Consider the following 17,758-nt stretch of genomic DNA (forward strand, 5'->3'; position numbering starts at 1 on the left):
AAAGACGAACTCACACTCTTACCTTCCAGAGATATTTGTATTTTTGAAATATGATTGGTGTTAAAGACTAACTTTGGAGGAATTTCATATTTTATAAAATGAAGTTCAGAAATGTGAGTATAGCAGTGAACTCCAAGAAGTCCAACTGTCACCTCAAATTGACCTCTGACTGAAATCTTGCCCTTTGCAACAACGTGGATGGAACTGGAGGGTATTGTGCTAAGAGAAATAAGGCAGTTAAAGAAAGACAGATATCATATGATTTCACTCATATGTGGGATTTAACAAACACAACTGATGAACATGGGGCGGGGGAAGGAAAAATAAGATAAAAACAGAGAGGGAAGCAAACCAGAAGAGACTTTTTTTTTTTAACTTTTTTTTAATGTTTATTTTTGAGTGAGAGAGAGAGACATAGCACGAGCACAGGAGGGGCAGAGAGAAAGAGGGAGACACAGAATCCAAAACAGACTCCAGGCTCTGAGCTATCAGCACAGAGCCCAACACAGGGCTCAAATTCAGGAACAGTGAGATCATGACCTGAGCCAAAGTCGGATGCTTAACTGACTGAGCCACCCAGGCGCCCTTGAAGAGACTCTTAAATACAGAGAACAAACTGAGGGTTGATGGGGGTGGGGGATTGGCTAAATGGGTGATGGGCATTAAGGAGGGCACTTGTTGGAATGAGCACTGTAAGTGATTGTAAGTGATGAATTATTGGAATCTACTCCTGAAGCCAAGACTACACTGTATGTTAGCTACTTTGAGAATAAATAAAATAATAAAAATAAATTGATCTCTGGCTTTGATTTTCCTGAAGTAACACTGCCTTTACAGGGCCCCTGTCTCCCCACAGCATTCTCTAAAAGTTCTGGGATGATTTCATAGTCACTCCTCTGCTCCTGTGCGCTGACACCTGCATCTTAGCCAAGAGTGCAGGAGGGGTCCACGTGCAGCACTGGTGTCCTCTGTAAGCCTGGGTCTGTGCAGTGAAGCTCTGGGACACAAACCCCTCGTAGTTGTGACAGGGACACTCAGCTTTTAGCGAGTAAGGGTTTATAAGGGTTTGTTTGTCCCTGTTGTCAAGGAAGACCATCCAGGGGTGCCTGGCAGCTCTCCAAGGCCATCGCGGACGCAGTATCTTGTACCTTCCTGCCCCAGAGCACCTGGCTTCCCCTCTCAAGTTCATCTCTGTTTACTCAAGGGGAACTCTGTTTTTCCTACACTGTTCGGTTCGACTCCAAGCATGGCCCCTAGATCAGCAGCATCAGCATCCATGAGAACTTGCTGAAATGCAGAATCTCGGGCCCTGCCCCAGGCCTTTGGATTGTGTTGTTCACAGAACAATCTGTGTTGTTCACAAGTGTGCCATAAGCGTGCATAAAGTTGATTTTATGCATGTTGAAGTTTGAGGAGTGCTGGAGGTGCTTGTTTTTTAATACAGCTTTCCCCCCTTATCCAAAAGTAAATTGTTGTTATGAAACATCTCATACAGTTAGAGCCAAAAGTATCCCCACACTTTCTGGAAGTTCACATTAGGGCCACTTCCCTTCCCTGAAAGACCTACATTAGTGTGATAATGACTTTCTTTGTAAAAGTAAACATCTTCAGATTTATTTCTGTTAGCAAAACATGAAGTGGTATAATGCAAACTTTCAGAAAGTGGGGGGGTCCCTGTATGTCTCTTGGTATGAAATGATAATGATTCTGTCTTCTCTCCAAAGACAGATTTTCTAGAACCATGTAAGCCACATCTACTTTAAACCTTTTGTTATCTGGTAATTTCTGGTTCTGTTGAGGTGTGAAGACTTCTTTATATCATGTAAATAGACCTTTGGGCTAGATCTTACAAGAATACATGAACTATGACAGTCTTAGGGATTTTTGTCCACTTATACCAAGTAATGTTTATTTCTCTTATCTCTAATTCTTGTCTTTTCATACACACCCTCCCCCTTAACCTGTGTTTCCCTAAAGCTATCTTCTCAAATTTCAAAACATAGATTATCAGTGGGAATGCTTTCTGTTAGAAATTAAAGAAAACACAACTCAAAATGGCTTCAACCATAGGGCATTTATTGGCTCATAGAACTGGGAGGTCTGGAGACAGGCCGGGCTCTAGGGTTTGAATCTTTGGGGTTTGGGTTTCTTTCCCTTTTCCACTCTGTTTTTCCTGGTGTCAGCTCCAGCCTGAAGCTGGCTTATATCCCATTGGCAGAATGGCTGCTGCTGTTCTGGGCTGACATCCGTGCACCACTGTGGAGAAGGGGGAGCTGGCTGCAGGCGCGTGTTTTCTTTCCCAGATGCCCCAGCAGGCCTGCCCTATTCATCCAATACATCATGTTGACTGTGTAGTATGCTCAGCCCCCATTCCAGGTACTGGGCAAGCAGAAGTGACTCAAACAGACAAAAATCCTCGCCCTCATGGGGCCTGCATTCTAGTTAGAGGAGAAAGACACAAAGGGAAGAGATAAAAATAAGTGTGTAAGTGATGAGGGTGAATGTGAAGAATAAAGCAGACAAGGGGATGAAGACGTGCTGGGCTTTGGGGTGTGGAGGGAGCCCTCTTAGGGAAGGAGGTGATGGGGGAGCCACGTGGGCACAGGTCCATGACATCTACTCTTTTTTATACCATGGTCTTACAATTTATCGTATTCTTCCATTTTTTGCTTCACTTCTCTTGACATTTGGGATGGATCATTCTTGCTCTTAAGTTTGGTTACTTTAAATTTCATGACCTCATGTTCTGGTCTCCCACCCAATCTCGTTCTTCTTCCCTTGGGAAATTATATTTGTGTCTGTCATCTGCCCTCCGGCCATGCTCGTGAGCCCTGGAACAAATCATTCATTCAATTGTTAGCGATGTCTACCTCTTCTGTCAACAGATTCCACACCAAGGTTCCCTCTCATTTGACTTATGACTGCTGGTCTTTGAAAAGAACATAATATTTATGTTAACTTCCAGTGTAAATGTATATAAACTAAATGTTTTTTAACACTTGTTACTTTATACAGTGATCTCTAGGATGTTTCCAAACTTAATATGGGGTTAGAATGTAGTATAAATGATTCTTTTTCCTTTCGTTCCTGCTCGCCCATTCTTAACCTTCACACTGGCTTTCCTTCCTCTTGTTTATTCATGAGTGGAGACCACATTTGGCTGAACTTGCCACTCATTCCATCTTCCTTCTCTTCCAAACCACGTTTTTCTGAAATTTGCCATTTTTAATTTGGGGAAATATGTTTCAAACTTATTTATTGTGCTAGAAATTATTTTCTACACATAAATATTTACTACTAAATTAAATCATACCACCAATTGTCAACTTTGCTCAATAAGTGAAAATGCCTCTGGGTAGTTGTCTTTTAAATGATTCATCCCCTTGACATTTTTCTTTTATTTGCTTCTCTGTGGGTGATTCATGCATGCCTGGTCGTCATTTTTTCTAGCATGTCACTTATACCTATTTCTGGCCCGTATATCATCAAGAGTGTTGTAGTGATATCAGTCCTGATGCTCTTAATCAGCCTCCTTGAATAGAACCTAATAGAAAACTTGATTTTGTGGTTATTGTTTTATTTTGTTTGTTTTTGGTTTAAGCTGAAATATTGATGACTGTCAAGTTGTTTTAGGTTTCTACTACATAGATCACTCCTTTGGAATTCAGAAAGAGTCAACTTACTTTTTCTTCTTTCTGTCATTTTGTTTTAATTTAGTGTCATCAAAAAGTTGCCGGGTATTCTGCAAGGCACATACTCTTGCAGGTGTCTAAAACATTCATTCAATTTGGGATTGAAAAATTAACTATTAAATCTTTTTCCTTCTAATTTTATATATGATTTTCTATTTTGTTATGTGTACAGTCTGATTAAGTCCTATCAATTCCGACCTTTGAGGTCAGAGTCTGCCAAAAATGGGGCAAGAATAAAAACTCACTGGGAAGCAGGTGACCATGGCTGCCAAACTTTCAAGACCCAAGAAGGAACCAATGAGCAGGGACTTCATCATTTCTTCATGGAGAGGTGACATTTCTTAGGGAATCATGGGCCTGGGCATTCAAGTAAATCAGAGAGAGAAAGTATAAGAGAGAGGTGACCTGAGAGCTTGAAGGCCTATGGAGAAGGGTTAAGAAACAAGATAGACCCATGTAGGACCCCCTTAGCTACGGGATGGAGGAAGCCATGAGGATAGGTAAGGAGAACCACAGCTGATCTCTCTGATTCAAGGTGACTTTAGAACCATGCTGAACCCTTGGGAAAAGAATGGTTAAACTGTCCCAGTTACTGAGTATAAGTTCACTTCTGGGAAGGTTGGGCAAGATGACAGAACAGGTGGAGGGAGGTGGGAGTTCCCTTTCTGGTTAGACACCATATGATAGCAGGAAAGGCCTAGCCTAGAGATGACAATGAAAAAATGAAGATCAGAAACTCTTTGTTTGAGACTTACGAGGAGTTTAAGAAGTGGGCCCACATTTAGATACCTACAGTGAACTCATCATCTTTTGCAATCCTTCCAGGCCCAATTCTGACATGTAAACATCAAAATAGACTTTGTATTTTTGGATGTTGATTTAGCCTGTTAAAAGTTCATTCCACAGAAGGTCTTAGCATCATTTTGTAAACCCTCAATTAATTTTCTTAATCTTTAGATTTATCTGAAAATATGGCAAGGAATAAAGATGGCTTCTTGCTAATTCAGCAGTAAATACAATCTCCCTTTGGTGTGTGCATGTGTATATGACACCCATACATATTTTTAGATAATTTCATTTAATTAAGGATCACACATGTTGGGAATAAAACACTAAGCATCCTTACAACTTTGTTTTGAAGCTGGTTTTATTTTTCAAGGGCTTTCTACTGAAACACAGGCCAAGAAACACAGGCCAAGTTCTCCATAACTCCTGGTCCATCTCTAACCTCATATACATTATCTAAAACCTTAAGGAATTTCACAATTATTTCTCAGAAGATGGTTCTGGAATCAATAGATCAGCTCCATAAGAGCAGGAGGTGTGGACTGTCTTGTTCTCTGAAGGATCCCCAATACCCAGAACACACACCGGGCATTCAGTAGGTGTTTAATCAGTATTTGTTACTGACTGAATGCACCATTCTCAATAAAGCCACTTTAATAATTGCTTTTTTAAGGAATACATTTTAAGTAAGAATCTGCCTCTTATATATATTCATTTTTTACTTTTTCTGGAGTTCCTGTCAGTTGCTGTATAAAAGCAATTAGGCCATGTGAGTATTGCCCCATTTGTATTTCCTATCAGGTGGCCACAGGTCCCTGTCCCCTTATACCATTAAAGGCAAAACGAACAAGCAGCCATTCCAATCTGTAAGCAGTCATATGCACACTGGCCACTTGCCTCAAAACGCCTGCTGAAAAGGTCACCTGTAGAGGAAACCTACATTGGCTTTTTGAGCTGAGCAAAAAAACAATGGAAAAATTGCTCTCAGAGTCAAACACTAGGCAACAGAGAGTAGCCTTGCCCAATAAAAATACAGGGTGAGCCACAGGGGTAATTTTAAATGTTCTGATAGCCCTATTAAAAAGCTTAAAAATTGAGTGAAGTTAATGGTGATATTTATCATTTAACCCCTTATATCCAAATATTATTGTTTCAACATATCATCACTATAAAAGAAGTATCAGTGAGATACTTTATTTACATTCTTTTTTTTGTACCAAGTCTTCAGAATTCAATGGGTATTTTACGCATATAGCACATCTCAATTTGGAGATGCCCCCTTTCTTTTTTATTTTTTTAATTTTTTAAATGTTTGTTTATTTTTGAAAGAGAGAGAAACAGAGTGCGGTGGGGGAGGGGCAGAGAGGAAGAGACACAAAATCCGAAATAGGCCCTAGGCTCTGAGCTGTCAGCACAGAGCCCAATGCTGGGCTTGAACTCATGAACTGTAAGATCATGACCTGAGCCAAAGTTGTATGCCTAACCAACTGAGCCACCCAGGCGCCCCAGAGATGCTACCTTTCAATTGCTCAGTAGCCATGTGTGGCTTACGGCTGCCATATTGGACAGTGTACCATTAGATTAGAGTAGTGCACAAACATACTGCTATTGCCCATTCCTCTCCATGGAAGTCTGGGAACACATGAAGGTTGTGAAGTGTTCCTCTTTGGCAAACTTAAATAGCAGAGATGAGAGCCTCACAATGCAACAAAATGGTTGTGTCCTCTAATCAACAATACATTTTCATGGACAAACTGGTGAAATTATGTTCGTGTTTTTGTGATACTTGGCAATAAAACAGCCTCATATTCCATTAAACATTGAGAAATTCTGTGGGCTAGGAAAAACCCTGGCCTTTCAGAGTGGACCACCAATAGAAACGTGGAAAAAAATGTCACATGCTCATTCACCTCCTGGTTCCACAATACTCTTTGTTTGTTTGTTTGTTTGTTTGTTTGTTTGTTTGTTTGTTTGTTTGTTTTGAGAGAGAGAGCACGAGCAGGGTAGGGGCAGAGAGAGAGGGAGAATTCTAAGCAGGCTTTGCGCAGTCAGCACAGAGCCTGACGTGGGGCTTGAACTCACAAAACCGCAAGATCATGACCTGAGCCCAAATCAAGAGTCAGATGCTTAACCAACTGAGCCACCCAGGCGCCCCTCCACAACACTCAGCAATGCTACTGTAGCACTGACCATATACGGAAGCATGGGGGAAACTCTCTGGTCATCTGCATGAAAGCTTCATCGTTCATTCCTTTAGTGGATGTTTATTGAGCTCCTCTCTGGTTCCAAAACATTTTCATCACCCAAATTAGCAGTCACTCCTATTCTCTCCTGCCACCCCAGCCTCTGGTGGAAGCAAGTCTACTTTCTGTCTCTATAAATTTGCCTGTTCTGAACATTTCATATAAATGGAATTGTACAGTATATGGCCTTTTCTATATGGCTTCTTTCACTTAGCATAATGTTTTCTAGTTCATCCATGTTGTGGCATGTGTCAGTACTTCATTTCTTTCTGTGGCTGAATTATAGATTCCATTACAGATAGATCACATTTTGTTTATCCCTTCAGAAGTGGATAGAGATTTGGGCTCTTTCCATCTTTGGGGCTATTGTGAATAATGCTGCCATAAAAATTCAAGTACAAGGTTTTGTGTGGCCATATGGTCTTCATTTCCTTGAGTATTTTCCTGTATTTTTGTGGTGTTGTTTTTTACATAATCCTTCTGAATTAGATCTTGGCATAAGGTGGCCATATCAGAACAAAGTTCTTATCCTTCACTTAAAAATTGCTCAAAATATTTATATTATTAAGGTTATATTAATTGATCATCTTTATATCAGTTAATTATAGATGTAGATTGTTCTTTGTAAATATGCTACCTGTCATGCTATATGGAAGCATGCATTAAAATTTAAGCACAAAATATTCACTGTAATTGACAACTAAGTGGGTTAGAATATGTCACTTTATTAATGGGAGGAGGAACAGCACTCCTTTATTTAGTAATAACACCCTAGTGACTGGAGAGCATTCAGTGCCAGGCCAGCTATATAATATGCAGCACATCTTTAGATGGAGAAGTCGTCTTCCCATGGGCTCGCCACTCCAACCTGAGGCAAGTAGGCATTCTCCAGTGGCCTGCAACCTCTGCACTTGGCTGCACAAAGTACTTGGGTCAGGGGCAGGCAAGATCCACACTGAGTTGCCAGCTGAGCACCCATGGCACTGCCTGCCCTGGGTGGTCATGGCCACTAGCTTGCTCTAACTAGAGACTCAATGGGGCTTGTACCTGATACTCCACCCTCCCCATGCCTGTGTCCAGGACCCCATGAAGGTAGAGCATAATGGCTGCATGTGGGCCTCTCCCACCAATGCAATCCAGTTGTCACTTCTGTCAGAGGGCCACAGTAGTCACGGGGCAGGGATGGGGAGGCCCTGCGGGGCCCAAGGTTCTGGAGGCAGGAAACAAGTGGGAGAGAAGCCATGGAGCGATGGTGGAAGGTAGGTACCATGCATGAGCTGTGGCATCAAACCCCTGGACACGCTCCATTGTCTTCTTGACTTCATGTAAAAACACAAAATCAAAGATTAAATCATTAGGAATTTAAAGACTCATGAAGCCAGCCCAGGTTCAATGTCATCTCTTAAGTTTTTAACACACTTTATTTTGTTTTAATTTTTTTAAATTTATATATTTATTTTGAGAGAGAGTCAGCACAAGTGGGGGAGGGGCAGAGAGAGAGAGAGAATCCCAAGCAGGCTCCGCACCACCAATGCAGAGCCCAATGTGGGTCTTGAACCCATGAAGCTGTGAGATCATGACCTGAGCCAAAACCAAGAGTCAGGTGCTTAACTGAATGAGCCACCCAGGCACCCACTTCTTAACATACTTTCAACATTTGGGAAAGAATTTGACTTTACACATGAAGTAAATATGAAATAAAGCACGATCTCAACTATTATTATTTTTATGTCTGTCATCTTTTTTTTTTTTGAGGTATAGTTGATGCAACATTATATTAATTTCAAGTGTACAACATAATGATTCAGTATTTGTATGCACTGTGAAATGATCACCACAGTAAGTCCAATTACCATCCATCAGCATGCAGAATTATACTTTTTGTTTTCTTGTGATGAGAACTTTTAAGATTTACCCTCTGGCAGCTTTTAAATATGCACTGCAGTCTTGTTGAGTATGGTCACAGTGCTGTGTTCATTACATGCCCATGACTTTTATTTTGTAACTAGAAGTTTGTGCCTTTTGACACCCTTCACCCATTTTACCAACTCCCAACCCCTTCCCCTCCGGCAACCACTTTTCAGTTCTCTGTATCTTTGAGTTTTGTTTCTTTGTTTTGGTTTTTAGATTCCACAAATAAGTGAAAGCATACAATATTTGTCTTTCTCTGACTTATTGCACTTAACATAACACCCTCAAGATCCATCCATGCTGTTGCAAGTGGCCAGATTACATTATTCTTTATGGCTAAGTAGTATTCCATTGTATATACACACCACATCCTCTTTATCCATCCATCCATCAATAGATACTGTTTCCATATCCTGACCATTATAAATAATGCTGCAGTGAACATAGGGTGCATATATTCCTTTGAGTTAGTGTCCCCATTTTCTTTGAATAAGCACCCAGAGGTAGAATTGCTGGATTATATGTAGTTTTATTTGTAATTTTTTTGAGGCACCTCTACAATGTTTTCCATAGCAGCTGCATCAATTAACATTCCCATCAATAGTGCATGAGTGATCCCTTTTCTCTGCAACCTCATCAACACTTGTTATTTATTTTTCTTTTCTTTTCTCTTTTCTTTCTTTTCTTTTCTTTTTTCTTTTCTTCTTTTTTCTTTCCCTTTCTTTCTTTCTTTCTTTCTTTCTTTCTTTCTTTCTTTCTTTCTTTCTTTTATAATAGGCCTCCTAATAGGTGTGAGGTGATATCTTACTGTGGTTTTGATTTGCATGTATCTGTTGATCATCTGTCTTCTTTGGAAAAATGTATGTTCAGATCATCTGCCCATTTTTAAATCAGATGATTATTTTTTTGCTATTGAGTTGCATGAATTCTTTATATATTTTGAATATTCACCCCTCATCAGATATATAATTTCCTATCAGATATATATTTTCTCCCTTCAGTAGATTGCCTGTCATTTTGTTGGTGATTTCCTTTGCTCTGCAGAAGATTTTTAATTTCACGTATTCCCACTTGTTTATTCTTTGACTTTGTTGCCTTTCCTTTTGTATTCAGTTCCAATATATCATTGCCAAGTCCAGTGTCAAGGAGCTTACCATGTATGTTCTCTTCTAGGAGTTTTATGGTTTCGTCTTACATTAAAGTCTTTAATGCATTTTGTGTTGATTTTTGTGTGTTCTTGCCTCCTTTGTCACATATTAATTGATCATGTAAGCATGTCTTTATTTCTGGGAAATCAATTCTGTTCCATTAATCTATGTGTCTGTTTTATGCCAATACTATACTTTTGTGATTACTGTTACTTTGTAATACAGTTTGAAATCAGGGAGCATGATGCTTCTGGCTTTGTTCTTTCTCAAGGTTGCTTTGGCTATTTAGGGCCTTTTGTGATTCCATACAAATTTTAGGAATATTTGTTCTATTTCTATGAAAAATGCCATTGTAATTTTCTTAGGGATTGCATTGAATCTGTATATTTCTCTGGGTAATAAAGACATTTTAACAATATTGATTCTTCCAATTCATGAGCATGGGAATACTTCCCATTTATTTGTGACTTCAATTTCTTTCATGTATGTATTATAATTCTCAGTGTGCTGGTATTTCACTTCCTTGGTTAAATTTATTCTTAGGTATTTTATTCTTTTGATGCAATTGTAAATTGGATAGTTTTCTTAATTTTTCTGATAGTTCATTGTTAGTGTATAGAAATGCAATAGATTTTTGTGTAGCGAATTTGTATCCTGTAACTTTACTGAATTTGTTTATTAGTTCTAGCAGTTTTGGGGGGAAGTCTTTAGGATTTTCCATATGTAAAATAATGTCATCTGCAAATAGTGAGTTTCACTTCTTCCTTTCCAATTTGGATGTCTTTTATTTCTTCTTCTTGCCTAATTGCTCTGCCTAGGACTTATAGCACTGTATTTAATAAAAATGGTGAGTGTAGGCATTCTTGTCTTGTTCCTGATCTTAGAGGACAGTTTTATGCCACTGAGTATGATCTTAGCTGTGGGTTTGTCATTTATGGCCTTTATTATGTTGAGGTATGCTCCCTCTATGCCTACTTTGTTGAGAGTTTATCATGAATGGATATTGAATTTTGTTACACGCTTTTTCTGCATCTGTTGAAATGACTGTATGATTTTTGTCTTTCATTTTGTTAATGTGGTGTATCACATTGATTGATTTTATTTGTGGACATTGAACTATTCTTGCCTCCCTGGAGTAAGTCCCCCTTGATCATGGTGTGTGGTCCTCTTAATGTATTGTTGAATTCAGTTTGCTAATAGTTTGTTGAGGATTTTTGCATCTATGTTTATCAAGGATATTGGCCCTTAATTTTCTCTTTTTGTGGTGTCTTTGTCTAGTTTTGGTACCAGGTAATGCTTGCCTCCTAAAATGAGTTTGCAAATATCCCCTTCTCTTTAATTTTTTGGAAGAGTTTGAGGATTGGTATTAAATCTTCTTTGCATGTTTGGTAGAATTCACAGTGAAACTGTCTGGCCCTTGACTTTTTGTTTGTTGGGAAGTTTTTTATTACTAATTCAACTTCCTCACTACTGATCTATTAAGATTTTCTATTTCTTCATGATCCAGTCTTGGAAGAGTATATGTTTCCCGTAATTTATCCATTTCTTCTAGGTTGTCCAATTTGTTGGCATATAATTATTCATATTCTTTCATTTCTGATTTTATTTACTTGAGCCCTCTCTTTTTTTCTTGGTAGGCCGAGCTAAAGGTTTATCTTTTTAAAGAATCAGCTCTTCATTTCATTGATGTTTTCTATTGTCTTTTTAGTCTCCATTTCATTTATTTCTGCTCTGATCTTTGTGACTTCCTTTCTTCTATTAACTTCGGGCTTCATATGTTCTTCTTCTAGTTCCTTTAGGTGTAAGTTAGATAGATTGTTTATTTGAGATTTTTCTTGTTTTTTGAGGTAGGCCTATATCACCATGAACTTCCTCTAAGAACTGTTTTTGCTGCATTCAGTAGATTTTAGTATGATGTATTTTAATTTTCATTTCTCTCAAGGTATTTTTAAACTTGCCTTTTGATCTGTTTGTTGACTCATTTGTTGTCCAGCAGCATGTTGTTTAATCTCCACATATTAGTGATTTTTCCAGTTTTTTTATTGTAATAGCTTTGTTGTTTCATACCAGTGTGGTTGGAAAGATGCTTGATATGATTTCAGTCTTCTTACATTTATTTAAATTTGTTTTGTAGCCTAACATATGATCCATTCTGGAGAGTGTTCCAGATCCACTTGAGAAGAATGGATATTCTGCTGCTTTTGGATGAAATGTTTTGTATATCTGTATGTTAAGTCCACATGGTCTAATAAGTCACTTAAGGCTGATGTTTCCTTTTTTATTTTCTGTCTGGATGATCTATCCAGTGATGTAGTAGGATATTAAAGTCCCCTGCTATTGTATTGCTATAAATCTCTCCCATTTAGGTGCTCCTATACTGTACACATAAATATTTACCTCTTTATCATTATTTAATGCCTGTCTTTATCTTTTTTATTAAATTTTTTAATGTTTATTTATTTTTGAGACAGAGAGACACAGAGCATGAGCAGGGAGGGTCAGAGAGAGAGGGAGGCACAGAAATTCTTAGCAGGCTGCAGGCTCTGAGCTGTCAGCACAGAGCCCAATGCGAGACTCAAACCCACAAACCATGAGATCATGACCTGAGCTATAGTCTGACGCTTAACTGACTGAGCCACCCAGGCACCCCCATGTCTTTGTCTTTTAGTTTAGTCTTTGTTTTAAAGCCTGTTTTGTGTGATATAGCTATAGCCTTGTCTGATATAACCCTAGCTTTCTTTTAGCTTCTATTTGCATGGAATATCTTTTTCTATCCCTTCACTTTCAGTCTGTATGTCTTTATGTCTGAAGTGACTTTCTTATAGACAAGATGTAAACAGATTCCTTTAAGCTGAAAAGAAGGGGCACTATTTATATATATGCATATATATAATATAAAATAGTCTATTTTAAGTTGATAGCAATTTAAGTTTGAACACATTATAAAGGACTACATTTTTACTCACTCCACCCCCATGTTTTGTGTTTTTGAGGTCACATTTTACATCTTATTTTGTGTATCCCTTAACTAATAATGAAGCTATAGTTATTTTTACTACTTTTTTTTTGTTTTTTAACTTTCATACTAGCTTTGCAAGTGATTAATTCACTACCTTTACTATATATTTACTTTTACCAGTGAGATTTATACTTTCATATGTTTTCTAGTTTCTAATTAGTGCCCTTTCTGACATTTCTTGTAAGGCCAGTTTAGTGGTGATGAACTCCTTTAGTTTTTACTTGTCTGGGAAACTCTTCATCTCTTAATTCTGAATAACAGCGTTGGTGGGCAGAGTCTTCTTGGTTCGAAGTGTGTTCCTTTCATTACTTTGTATGTATCCTGCCACTGCCTTCCAGCCTGTAAAGACTCTGCTGAAAATTCTGCTAATAGTCTTAGGGTGGTTCCCTTCTACAGAACAACTTGTTGTTTTCTTCCTGCTCTTAAGATTCTCTCTTTATCTTTAACTTTTGACATTCTAATTATATTTATTAGTGTGGATCTTTTTGAATTCATCTTATTTGGAACACTCTGTGCTTCCTGGATCTGGATGTCTGTTTTCTTCCCCAGGTTAGGGAAGTTCTCAGCCATGGTTTCTTCAAATACATTTTTTGCCCTGTTCTCTCTCTCTTCTTCTGGGACTCCAGTAGTGTGAATGGTTTTCTGCTTGATGTTGTCCCATGGGTACCCTTAGGCTGTCTTCACTTTTTACATTCCTTTTTCTCTTCCCTGCTCTGTGTAGATGAGTTCCACTGCCCTGTCTGCTGGATCACTGATTCTTTCTTCTGCTTCATCTAGTCTGATGGTAACCCCCTCTCGTGTATTTTTCATTTAATGTATTCTTCAGCTCTGTGACTTCTGTTTGGTACTTCCTTGTATTTCCTATCTCTGTGGAAGTTCTCACTGTGGTCATTCATATTTCTCCCATTTTTGGTGAGCATCCTTATGACCATTATTTTGAACTCTTAATCAGGTAAGTTACTTATCTTCATTTCATTAAGATTTTTTCTGAAGTTTTATCTTGTTCTTCCATTTGAAACATATTTCTTTATCCATTCATCAGTTGATGGACATTTAGGCTGTTTCCATAATTTGGCTATTGTTGAAAGTGCTGCTATAAACATTGGGGTACAAGTGCCCCTATGCATCAGCACTCCTGTATCCCTTGGGTAAATTCCTAGCAGTGCTATTGCTGGGTCATAGGGTAGATCTATTTTTAATTTTTTGAGGAACCTCCACACTGTTTTCCAGAGCGGCTGTACCAGTTTGCATTCCCACCAACAGTGCAAGAGAGTTCCCATTTCTCCACATCCTCTCTAACATTTATAGTCTCCTGATTTGTTAATTTTAGCCACTCTGACTGGTGTGATATGGTATCTGAGTGTGGTTTTTATTTGTATTTCCCTGATGAGAAGCGACATTGAGCATATTTCATATGCCTGTTGGCCATCTGGATGTCTTCTTTAGAGAAGTGTCTATTCATGTTTTCTGCCCATTTCTTCACTGGATTATTTGTTTTTCGGGTGTGGAGTTTGGTGAGTTCTTATATACACAATGGAATACTACATGGCAATGAGAAAGAATGAAATATGGCCTTTTGTAGCAACATGGATGGAACTGGAAAGTGTTATACTAAGTGAAATAAGTCATACAGAGAAAGACAGATACCATATGTTTTCACTCCTGTATGGATCCTGAGAAACTTAACAGAAGACCATGGGGGAGGGGAAGGAAACAAAAAGTTAGAGAGGGAGGGAGCCAAACCATAAGAGACTCTTAAAAACTGAGAACAATCTGACGGTTGATGGGGGGTGGGAGTTAGGGGAGGGTGGGTGATGGGTATTGAGGAGGGCACCTGTTGGGATGAGCACTGGGTGTTGTATGGAAACCAATTTGACAATAAATTTCATATTAAAAAAATAAAAAAGAAAAAAAGAAATATATTTCTGTTTACTCATTTTGTTTGACTCTCTGTGTTTGCTTCTATGTGTTAGGCAAAACAGCTACCTTTCCCAATCTTAAAGGAGGGAAGGAGGAGCCTATTGTTTAAACTTGTCCTAGCTCTTGGTTGTTTCTCTATCCTTTGTGGTTGTCTAAGCAGCCTGATTAATTCGTGATATGTCCCATTTATTGAGAGAGTATCCATGTTTCAAAGAGAGCATTCATTCAGCACTTACTTCCAGGCTGATTCTAAGCCAGACCTTCATGCAGCAGCTTTCAAAGTATTCAAATATATACAGTTCTGTGGGACTACAGTCATAAATCCTGCTCATCTCCAGATCAGGTGACCTGGAGCTGCATCTTGGGTGATATTTAAAAATTTGGGGGCTTCAGACAAGTGTATAAGGTCTTTTCTGGGAGTTACTGGCAAGCTGTAGCAAAGCTAAGGGAGAGCACAAAGTTGGCACCCTCTGGCCTACTTTCTTTGGACACTCCATAGCTGCTAGATGTGTAGCAAACCTGAGGCCTGCCCCTCAGGCTGCAGCTCCAGGACAAGTACATAGGCCTTTTTCACAGAAAGACCAGGGTGTGTTTCAGTCTGCAACCTGTGCAGTGCCCTAGGGGTGGTAGCCTCCCAAGAACTGCCTCTGTGATTGTTACAGCCCCATGGGACCCAAGAACACAAGCCTCCCTGGCTCCCAGACCCAGGTGATCAAGGAGAGCCCCCTGTGTGGACTGCACCCCTCAGAGTTTTAGCGAGGCAGAGAGAGGGTAAATAGCTCCATATTTGTGAGATCTCTCCCAATCGTGGGTCACTGTGCTAGGGTGAGGTTTTTTGGCAAGACTGAATCTCTGCCTCTTCTACCATCTTGATGTGGCCCTTTAGTGTTTGTTGTGAAGGAGCCATTCAGCTAATTTTGAGGTCTTTTGCAGAGGGAATTATTCCATATGTAGCAGTACATTTGGTGTGTCTGTGGGAGGAGATGAATTCAGGATCTTCCTATGTTTCCATCTTAGACTGCCCCCTCTTTCTGCACATTTCAAAATAAATGCATCTAGAGTGTGACTTTGTGTTCTCTCTGGTTAATGAAAATACATTTCTAGAATGAAATGAGTTACTTTTATAATTAATCAAATGCTAATGTTACATGAACATTTTTGCTGAATATTATTTTATGTATATGTGATACATTATAATTCTGTTCATTTTGAGGGGGAAGATATATATTTTAGTACCTTAACCTAAAAAAAAGTATCTCTCCTCATCCAGGTCTATTAAAATAAGATTAGCCTCTTTGTCGGATACTCCTGGTGTTGAAAACCTTGTTAGCACTCTCATGCTGAATAAAAGTATATTGGAGGATTTAAAGCAATACAATGAGGCTCACAGAGACCCTGTAAGTACCTACTATGACCCTATTGGCTTCCTTTCCCTCGTGATATGGGACCATTATGACCCATGTAGTTTCAGCCTTGAGGTTTCCTTGGATCTCAGTTGGAGAATTGTGTGGTGGGGAGGCAGAGGTGGAGTTGGAAGATGGGAGCAAGAAAAGAAAACCTGGGAAACTGGGGTTTAAGGAAGTGAGGGTGTTCTCCTCACTGGTGGCCCCAAGGCAGAGTGCTGGTCAGATATTCTAAATCTTTATCACAGAGATAGAAAATCTGGACTTGATCCAGACAAGTATCCTGAAACAGGATAGATCTCACGGCTTGGAATAGGAAGATCTGACTGAGGTTAGGGAATGGTAGCTCCGGAACCTGTGGTGCTTGGTGCTTAACCAGCAACACTGGATATCAGACCTATCCAGTCTGATGGAACTCCATTTGACCCTACTGGATGGTGATTCTGTCTAGAGGGGTTTTTTTTGTTGTTGTTGAGCTGGCTAGATCCTCAGGGAATGGATGAGCTAGGAAAGATCTTGTATGACAAATGTTGGGTTCTCTTTCTAGGAGTCCTTATGTTAACACTGCTTTCTTGAGGACCATGACAGTTAACTTAACCAGACATGGAACAGCACATGTAGTTGGAGAAATGCTGTTACATTTTTGATAAATTTTATTTAAAAAAAAAAGTCTTATTGAGCTATAACCAATGAACAGCTTGATAGATTTCACAATTCAAATACACCATGTAATGAGCGCCTGTTTCAGGAAACAGACTAACCCCTGCCTGAAGACTAACCCAGCCTGCCTGAAGTTCCTCTCATGCTCCCATTCAGTTACTGTCTCCTCATGTTAATACCACCTTGACTTCTAAGATTATAAATTAGTTATGCCTGTTTTTGAACTTTATTTGAAGGGATTGTACCGTATGTGCTCTGATATCAGGCTTTTATTGCTCAGCAACATGTGAGACTCACACATATTGTGGTGTAAAGTATTTCATTGCATGACTATTCCACAATTTATTTCTTCCTTCCACTGTCATTTGGGAAGGTTTCCAGCTATTGGATCTTTTGAATAAGCACTTTAAGTTTTAAGTCATCGAGAGGGAGACACCTAACACCTGAACACAGTGAAATATTTAATATTTATCAAACAAGTATTTGATAAGGTAGCAAATTAAAAGAAAACTTCTCTCCAGAACATGTTTTTTTTGTTTCGGTTTGTCTTGATCTGTTTGTTTTTTCTTTTTTCTTTTTTTTTTTTTTTTTGCTACTTCCCTCCTGGCCTGCTAATGCAGTGTGATGTGGCGTCCTGTTTCTCGAAATGTGGTTTAAGGAGCCATAGGGGCCTCTGAGACATAAATTTTCAGGGGCGTCCACGAAGTAACAAAAAAACTGTTTCTGTAATATGAATAAGAAAGTATTTTCCTTTTCCACTGTATTGATCTTCACACCAATGGTGCAAACGCAGTGGTGAGCACAGCCTTGGGAGTCTCAGTGTGAATCAAAGCAGCGGCACCAGAGTTTGTTGAGTTCTTCATCACCACTCACTCATGTTAACATCAGGAAAAGAAAATCTAGTGAGGGCATCGTTGCACAGCAACACAATGGCCAAAACAAAAAGAGTGGTACCACTAGATGCTGGGGAGGATGC

General features: G+C 39.1%; 1 protein-coding gene across 3 annotated transcripts in view; it reads left to right on the forward strand.

Annotated features, from left to right (window-relative positions):
- Positions 1 to 17,758, forward strand: part of CFAP61 (cilia and flagella associated protein 61) — a 279,904-nt gene that overhangs the window by 103,927 nt on the left and 158,219 nt on the right. For all 3 annotated transcript variants that reach the window (XM_019462387.2, XM_019462391.2, XM_053890470.1), the window contains one exon: positions 15,990 to 16,116. In XM_019462387.2, coding sequence (XP_019317932.2) covers positions 15,990 to 16,116 — 127 coding nt within the window. The remainder of the gene's footprint in view (positions 1 to 15,989; positions 16,117 to 17,758) is intronic.

Source organism: Panthera pardus, unplaced genomic scaffold (genome assembly GCF_024362965.1).
Source record: "Panthera pardus isolate Hobbes unplaced genomic scaffold, ASM2436296v1 HiC_scaffold_25, whole genome shotgun sequence".
In the NCBI taxonomy this organism is placed as follows: domain Eukaryota; kingdom Metazoa; phylum Chordata; class Mammalia; order Carnivora; family Felidae; genus Panthera; species Panthera pardus.